At 48.8% G+C, this 8,987-nt stretch overlaps 1 protein-coding gene across 1 annotated transcript in view; it reads left to right on the top strand.

The window, feature by feature from the left end:
* Window positions 1-8,987, top strand: part of Aco2 (aconitase 2, mitochondrial) — a 33,536-nt gene that overhangs the window by 9,557 nt on the left and 14,992 nt on the right. Inside the window, exons 2-3 of the mRNA XM_013024874.1 lie at window positions 1,148-1,406; window positions 8,590-8,682. Coding sequence (XP_012880328.1) covers window positions 1,148-1,406; window positions 8,590-8,682 — 352 coding nt within the window. The remainder of the gene's footprint in view (window positions 1-1,147; window positions 1,407-8,589; window positions 8,683-8,987) is intronic.

Raw genomic sequence — 8,987 nt, 5'->3', positions numbered from 1 at the left:
AAAAAAAAAAAAAAAGAGCATCATGAATTGCAGGCTAACTTGGATTATATAGCAAGACCTTGTCTCAAGAAAACAAAACAACATAACCAAAAATATAGGTGTGCTAACCGCTCCCTGCTTCCAGGCTAACCTTGCTCTCAGGGTAGGTGGGCGGAGCTTGGCAGGGGCAGCTGCTCATTTATTTGTCTGGTCCACAGTTATTTTAGAAACAGATCTAACCAAGAGTTTCTGGTTCCGTCTTATGCTTCTTCCCTTAGCCTCAAACTCTTAAGTTTGGTCTGTTGGCTGTGGGGTAACTCTGCTGCTTCCTAGAATGGTGGGGACCAGAGTGGGGTGCTAGGAGTATGGGAGGCTGTGTTGTGTGGGCAGCAGGGAGTATTAGCGTAGGAGGTTTAGGATTGAGGTGGGTCAGTGGGTTCAGAGGGCAGGCAAGGAGGAGGCAATTGCATCCTGGCAAGGGCTGGGTCCCCTGGAGGACTGAACTGGTATTGATACTTTGGCCCTAGAAAGGAAGGAAGGGGAAACCTCTAGGGAGATGGAGTCCAGGAAGACAGGAGCAGCGAAAGGTTTCCTGTTCTTGAGAGCTACCAGCCACACTTCTCAGGGCTTGTGTGGTTCCTGGGAACGTCTTCAGTGTGGCAGGAAGACAGGTATCCAGCCTATGAGGTGGCAGCCTGGGGATAGGGGATGCTGGCACGGTCCTCTGTGACTTAGTGGGGCGCAAGGACATAGGGAGAGGGCTCAGAGAAGAAAGAGGGTCTCAGGTTGAAAGCTTGAGTTCTTAACACCTGCCCGCCAAGCCTGTTTGCTCTTGGTTGTTTCATGAAACAACAGGAATGTAGTCAGTGAACAGTGAGTAATGAGGTGCGCCCTTCCTAGCTACTGATTAGGCATCAGGGGTGGGAAAGGACATATCCAACAATGTCCCTTAGGATGCTGCCATTACATAATTTTGGAGTATGAGTAAGGACCAGGCACTGAATTGTGTGCTAGAGATACAGTAGAGAGCGGGGCCAATTTGTCCACACTGAGTGGAATGTGAGGGCCTGCAGTATACTTCCTTCTCAGGGGAGGGAGAGGGAGGAGCTGGGAGCAGACCAAGGACCACTTAGCTGCTACTAGACTCCCTCTTCCCTTTCCCCTTCAGACTGAACCGGCCTCTGACCCTGTCAGAGAAGATTGTGTATGGACACCTGGATGACCCTGCCAACCAGGAGATCGAGCGGGGCAAAACGTACCTTCGGCTACGGCCTGACCGGGTGGCCATGCAGGATGCCACCGCCCAGATGGCCATGCTGCAGTTCATCAGCAGTGGGCTGCCCAAGGTGGCCGTGCCATCAACCATCCACTGCGACCATCTGATTGAAGCCCAGGTTGGGGGTGACAAAGACCTAAAACGAGCCAAGGTAAGCATGAGGCAGCATGGGAGCAGGTGGTGGGTGTGATGTGGGGCGAGAAGTACATCCCTCCCATGGGGCCATGTGGGACACCGTCTCAGGTTCTGATGGGCTGCTTGCATTAGCTTTCGTTTTGTTGTAAATAGTGCTGGGGATGGAAGCTAGGGTCTTACACATGCTTGGCAAGCACTCTTCCCTGAGCCATATCCCAGCTGGAAGGTTTCCCTTGTTTTTTCCCTTTTCTAATACTAGAAATGACATTTGGTCATTGTGAAGATGTTAGAAAACAGAGTTTAAAGAAGATAACAGTTCTCCTGAGTCTTCCCACACTAAGAGCCTACTTGCTGTTACATTAGAAAAGTGCTGGGCTGGGAAGGTGGCTCAGTGGTAGAGCACTTGCTTTGCAATGCATGGGGCCCTGGATTGGATTCCTCAGCACCACAGAAGCAAAAAGAAAAAAGCTGGAAGTGGCACTGTGGCTCAGGTGGTAGAGCGCTAGCCTTGAGCTGAAGAGCTGAGGGACAGCGCCCAGGCCCAGAGTTCAGGCCCCACGACCGGACCCCCCCCCAAAAAAAAAAAAAGAAAAAGAAAAGTGCTGCAGACCCCAGGAACTGCTACGTGCTGCCAGTGCCCTGGAGAAGTTGGTCCTGTGCTCTTCTACTCTTGCTCTACTGGGATTTGAACTCAGGGTCTTCTGCTTGCTAAGCAGGTACTCTACCACTCGAACTAGACCATTGACCCTTTTTGCTTCAGTTATTTAAAAAACTATTATAAAGATGATGTACAGAGGGGTTAGAATTATATGTCAGGTGAAGAGTACATTTCTTTTTAGACAGTGTCACCCCTGCCCTCATCTTCTCCCAGTTCTCCCCCCACACTCATACCCCACACCCACACCCACCCATAAGTTGTATAGTTCCTTTTCAACATAATGTCCAGTGAGTATCACTGCTGAATTTGCTTTCTTTTTTTTTTTTTTTTTTTGGTCGGTCTTGGGGCTTGATCTCTGGGCCTGGGCACTGTCCCTGAGCTCAAGGCAAGTGCTCTATGACTTGAGCCACAGTGCTACTTCCAGTTTTCTGGTGGTTAATTGGAGATAAGAGTCTCAGGGACTTTCCTGCCTGTGCTGGCTTTGAACCATGACCTTCAGATCTCAGCCTCCTGAGTAGCTAGGATTATAGGCATGAACCACTGGCGCCTGCTGCTTCAGTTCTTTTGAGATATGATTTTGAATTTATGCTGGTCCACGTGGCCCCCAGTCCTCCTGTTTGTTTCTTGAATATCTGAGATGATAGGTTTATACCACCATGTCCAATTTGTTATTGAAATGGGTCTTTTGAGCTCAACTAGGCTGGCCTAGAACCTCAGTCCTCCTCAGTGCTGCCTCCTGAGTACCGAGGATTATGGGAATGAGCCACCATGCCCACATGACTTGTCCTGGTCTCCTCCAACCCCAGGGACTTGCCTGAGAGAGAGGCTGGAGGGCTCTGTTGTGTGTGCAATAGCACCTTACCGTTGGGTCCCACGTGCACAGGAGGCATGCTTACTTAGGCTGATCTGCTCCCAGCTCCTGCTTCATGGTGCTCATGCTGATGGTCTCCTTTGAGGCCTTTCTTCTGTAGGTTTTGCTTCCCTAGACCCTGAGGCAGCCGCCCAGCTCTGATGAGCTTTCTCCTTGAATTCCTCTCCTTTCCTTGTGAAACTCAGTCCCTGCCTCTGCTCCCAGGCATGGTTGGAGGTGCCTCTGTGGGTGCTACTTTTGGAGGTAGTGGGCCTCCTTCCCAGCCTCAGGCCTCCTTGCTTTCCACCTCCAGCAGTGGGCGTGGTGTCCTTGCTGAGAACTGTTGGCAAGAGCTGAATGCTGGCAGGGCTGCAGCCCTCCTGGCACACAGCAGAGTGTGTGACAAAGTACTGTGGCCCCGGGGTCAACACAGCCCACAGAGCTTTTCAGACCCCTGGGAAACACTCCGGGCAGTCTTCCCATTCCAGTCCGTTCTCCATACCTTCCCCCACTTGTAATGTCCTGGTTGTAGGGTAGCTCTTTCCATACAGCTGCAGGAAAATCCTGCCTGCTGGCTGGCAGCCTCTGTGTTGGGGCAGAATAGGTACTCATATTTCATGTCTTCCTGCAAGGCCAGGGGCCAAAAGCTCCTAAGGCTAGGAAACTGGGACCTCTGCAGCCCTCTGAACTATACTCACATGTCAGGGCCTTCATTCTGGGGGAACGCTCTTCTCCCCTGCTTTGAAGGTTCAGAATCTCCTAGCCACAGATGACCTTCATTGAATCATAGGATTTCAAAGCTCATCCCTTCTTTATTGACCAAATGTTTATTTAGCATTTACACCAGGTGCTACAGTAGGTGCAGAGTTCAGTGTGAGTAGGCCCCTGGGGGCCTGACACTCGGGGCTCTTAGAGTCTGGTATGGAGAACAGTCACAAAGCAGTAACTCCAGTGTGGATTTGTTAGGTGGGAAGATACAGGACTCTGAGTGTATCAAAAAGGCCTCACAGATTTTTCAGGAGAAAGGACAGTCTCTTTGAGCATGTAAATATGAGTTGAGACCTCAGTGGGAAACTGAGGAGGAACATTCTAGACAGAACCACATCTGCAGGCCCTAAGACCTCACTGGTGGGTATGTAGAACGAGTTGGGTGTGATGGGGCGGCAAGGGCAGGTAGGGACGTGAACTGTGGGAAGAATTGCTTGCACTCTTGAGAGTGAGGGCTTGTTTTACTCTGTGTACTTCTACTGTGAAAAAATACCATTAACTGAGTAAATTATACTACTCAAGCTTATTTGGTGCAGAGTTCCAGAGTATGAGAACTCCAAGGTATCCGACCAAAAAAAAAGCTTAACTAGAAAGACAGGAGAGTGCAAGTGAGACAGAAAAGTCAGGCCAAATTCATCCTGTTTCTGTTTTTTTTTTTTTTTTCGGTCATGGGGCTTGAACTCTGGGCCTGGGCGCTGTCCCTCAGCTCTTCAGCTCAAGGCGAGCGCTCTACCACTTGAGCTACAGCGCCACTTCCGGTTTTCTGGTGGTTTATTGGAGATAGGAGTCTCACCGTCTCTCCTGCCCGGGCTGGCTTTGAACCGCGATCCTCAGATCTCAGCCTCCTGAGTAGCTAGGATTACAGGCGTGAGCCACCAGCGCCCGGCTCTGTTTTTGTTTTTGATTCTGGTTTTTGTATTGGTACCAGGCCTTGAACTCAGGGCTGTGTAATTTTGCTCAGCTTTCTTGCTCATAACTAGTACTCTACCACTTGACGCATGCCTTCATTCTAGTCTAGCTTTTTGCTGGTTAATTGAAGGTCTTGCAGACTTTTTTGCCCAGGCTGACTTCAAACCATGATCCTCCAGATCTCAGTTTCCTGAATGGCTAGGATTATAGGCATGACCACATCAGCACCTGGCATTGTATTATTTTTTAATTTTAATTTTTTGTTGATCCTGGGCTTGAGCTCTTCAGCTCAAGGCAGGCGTTCTACCACTTGATCCACACTGCCATTTCCAGTTTTCTAGTGGTTAATTGGAGATAAGAGTCTCACAGACTTTCCTGCCCTGGCAGGCTTTGAACTGCAGTCCTCAGATTTCAGCCTCCTGAGTAGGATTACAGGTGTGCACCACCAGCGCCCCGCTGTTTTATTTTTTGAGACAGAGTCTCACTCTGTGTTGACTGGCCTTTAAACTCAGAGACACACTTCCTGTCTCTGCCTCCTTAGTGATATGATTATAAGTGTATGTCACCTTGTCCAGTTCCAAATGTTTCTCTCTCTCTCTCTCTCTTTCTTTCTTTCTCTCTTTCTTTCTTTCTTTCTTTCTTTTGGGTTGGTCCTGGGGCTTGAACTCGGCCTGGGCACTGTCCCTCAGCTCTTCAGCTCAAGGCAAGCACTCTATCACTTGAGCCACAGAGCCACTTCCGTTTTTCTGGTGGTTAATTGGAGATAAGAGTCTCATGGACTTTCCTGCATAGGCTGGCTTTGAACTGCAATCCTCAGATCTCAGCCTCCTATGTAGCTAGGATAACACATGAGCCACCAGAACCCAGCCTTACCAACTCTTAAAGGCCCAATTCGTGTGTGTGTGTGTTACTGGGGTTTGAAGTCATGTCCTCACACTTGCTAGGCAAATATTTTACCATTTGAGCCACTCCCTACACCTTTCTGGTTTTTCAATTGTATTTTGAATAGGATCTCACATATCTGGATTGTGGTCTTCCTGTTTATGCTTTCAGGTAGGCGGTTGCAAACCAACACCACCCTACCTACTTTATAGGTTGAGATAGGTCTTGCAAGCTTTTTACCCAGGCTGCCTTTGAACCACAGTTTTGCAGATCTCAGCCTCCTCTGTAGCTGTGACTATATGTGAGAGCCAGAGCGCCCAGCTGAAGGTCCTACCTTTTAATACTGCTCCAGTAGCAACTGAATTTTAGTATGAGTATCGTATGGGACATTCAAACCAAGCAAGGTTTAAATTAAGCAGGAGAAGGATATAGTTTTACATATAGGTGGTGTTACATATAAATCTATAGGTGGGGTTCAGAGAGGCAGAACGATCTGTTCAGACACAGCTAGAGAGGGATCCAAGCTGAGTTTAGGCTTTTGGGCCACACATAACCCCTTCTCACACAAGAGATGTATACAGATGCACTCAGACACATGACTCCTGCTTTTTGTTCTGAGTCCCAATTTCACAAGTGACTAATTTATAAACACGAAGACCAACATGTTAATTATTAACTGGAAAGAGGCTGCCTTAGAAACCAAAGTTCTTTGTCATTATTTTCAGTGGGGGAACCAAATGAAAGAAGAAAGCATGGCTGGTGGGAGGGTCAGATGATTTTGAGAGTATTGATCGTTGACTTGTGCAACTTGTAGCAGGTCCCTTCTCTGCCACAAGTCATTGCTCTCCCTTGCCTAAGGCTGTGGGTCTTACTGCCTAGTTCCTCCCTTGCAACACTAGAATCCACTGTGGTGCTGGGTCAGTGTTAGTTGTCCTTGACAAGCCACGTCTTTAGATAAACCCTGGCCTTTAGACTGGAGGTGTGGATCAAGTGGTAGAGCTGTGAGCAGGTCAGGTACTGGTGGCTCACACTTGTAATCCTGCTTACTCAGGAGACTGACATCTAAGGATTGTGATTTGAAATCAGCCTGAGCAGACAAATCTATGAGACTTTTTTTTTTTTTTCGGTTGTGGGGCTTGAACTCGGGGCCAGAGTGCTGTCCCTCAGCCCTTCAGCTCAAGACTAGTGTTCTAACACTTGAGCTACAGCACCACTTCCAGTTTTCTGGTGGTTTATTGGAGATAAGAGTTTCACAGATTTTTCCTGCCTGAGCTCGCTTTGAACTGCAATCCTCAGATCTCAGCCTCCTGAGTAGCTAGGATTATAGGCGTGAGCCACCGGCACCTGGCTTCTATGAGACTTTTCTAAGTAACTAGCCGAAGGCTAGAAGTGGAGGTATGGCTCAAATTGTAGATTTCCAGCCTTGAGTGAAAAAGCCAAGTGAGAGTACAAGGCCCTGAGTTCAAGCCCCAAAACAAGTGCACACACATGCATGTGCATGTACACACACAGATATACACAGCTGAGTGAGAGCTCACAGTCTGAGTTCAAGCCCTAGTACCACTACTAGAGAGATAGATAATAGAGAGAGATAGACAGACAGACAGCAAGGTAAATTGTGTCTTTGCACAAACTATGTTGTCAAGCCACCCCCAAGGAAACTGCCTTCCTCCAAATAATAAGCAAGTCGGGTACTGGTGGGTTATACTTGTGATCCTAGCTACTCAAGCGACAGTTTGATAGCTGGGCACCGGTGACTCATGCCTGTAATCCTAGCTACTCAGGAGGCTGAGATCTGAAGCTCACAATTCAAAGCCAGCCCAAACAGGAAAGTGTTGAGACTCTTTATCTCCAGTTAACCACCAAAAAGCCAGAAGTGGCATTGTGACTCAAAGTGGTAGAGCTCTAGTCTTGAGCCACATTGCTCAAGAACAACACCCAGGCCCTGAGTTCAAGCCCCAGGACTGACCATCAGACTACAACTCCAAAATATCCAGCACAAAGCCAAGCTGGAGGCATGGGTGATAAGGACACCAGCTACACCAGTGCTAACCTCACCCCTCCCCATTAATGGGAGAGAGGAAGACAAGTAGAATGGGTATAGCTCATCCCCCATTTTTCAGAGCCATGGCCTATTTGACAGCCTTCAATTTCCTGCCCATCAGAATATTACCACATACTGAGCACCTGCTGCATGCGAGGCTAGGAGCCCCCAGTTGGATCTACCTTCCCCTCTCCAGAAGGAGGCTGTAGGATGTAGCCTCAGGGTCTTTGGTTGGGCAGCCCTAACTACAAGGGTGGCTCCTCTGTTTAACTCTGGACATCCTTTTTTTTTTCTTTTTTCTTCTGGTCCTGGAGCCTGAACTCTGGGCCTGGGCTCTGTCCCTCAGCTCTTCAGCTCAAGGCTAGAGTGCTACCACTTGAGCCACAGCGTCACTTCTGGCTTTTTCTCCTTATGTGGTGCTGAGTAATCGAATCCAGGGCCTCAGGCATGCAAGGCAAGCACTCTACCACTGAGCCACCTTCCCAGCCCCTGGAGCATCTTTCTCATCTGTACAGTGACTTGATGGCAGTCTCTTGTAGGTAGCCTTCCCACGTGCATAGAGCGGCTGTTTAGCCTGATGCCATTTCCTTAGTTGGCATTCAGTTTTTTAAACATCAGCTGGGGTTACAGACAAGGCATCGTGAGATTGGGATGGGGCCACAATATCTGTGGAAGCCAAAGTTGGCCCTGGCTGTCCTCTTGGTCCCTCAGCCTCTGTCCTGGTCACATCTGCGAGCAGAGTAGCAACTTTGGCCAAGAACTGGATTGCTAGAGGGACCTTTGGTAGTTATTTAGCCCTGCTTCTGCTACAAATACAGAAAACGAGACCCAGAGCAGGGCAGGGACTTGTTCAGACCCACCGCTCATGCCAGCTGTCACAGAATTCAGGCTGTCTGTTCCTCTGTCTTCCTCCCTGGGCCTGTCCATAGCCAAACCCTTCTGGAATTTTTAGGTCTCTAAGAGAAAGATCGGCCTTCACTGAGCCAGCATTTCAGAATCATGGGAACAGGGTAGAAAGGAGAGCATGGCAAGGGCTCCCAGAAGTAAGCCGTGTCACTAACGCGCTGCTTATTGATTTGTCTTCACAGGACATAAACCAGGAAGTCTATAATTTCTTGGCAACTGCGGGTGCCAAGTACGGTGTGGGCTTCTGGAGGCCTGGATCTGGCATCATTCACCAGGTAAGCAGGGCGCAGCCTGCCTTTGCAGGAGCCTCAGCCACGGTGCGTGGGGACCCAGACAGCACTTGCCAGGCCTGCCGAGGCAGGGGCCTGTGGCCAGGGGCGGCAGGACGTCAGTCAGTGCTCAGGTTCCTCCTCCTTCCTGTGTAGATTAATTTTTATCATATCAATTTATTATGTCTTTCTTCATGTGAAAAGCAAAATGCTTTCCAACTACCTGCCATTTTTGTTTTATTTTTCAGTCTGCCATATTTATTTTTTTATTTTTTATTTTTTTTTTGCTGTTCGTGGGGTCTGAACTTTGC

Source organism: Dipodomys ordii, unplaced genomic scaffold (genome assembly GCF_000151885.1).
Source record: "Dipodomys ordii isolate 6190 unplaced genomic scaffold, Dord_2.0 Scaffold79, whole genome shotgun sequence".
In the NCBI taxonomy this organism is placed as follows: domain Eukaryota; kingdom Metazoa; phylum Chordata; class Mammalia; order Rodentia; family Heteromyidae; genus Dipodomys; species Dipodomys ordii.
Note: the sequence above shows the minus strand (reverse complement) of the source record. Positions and strands in the feature narration are given on the sequence as shown.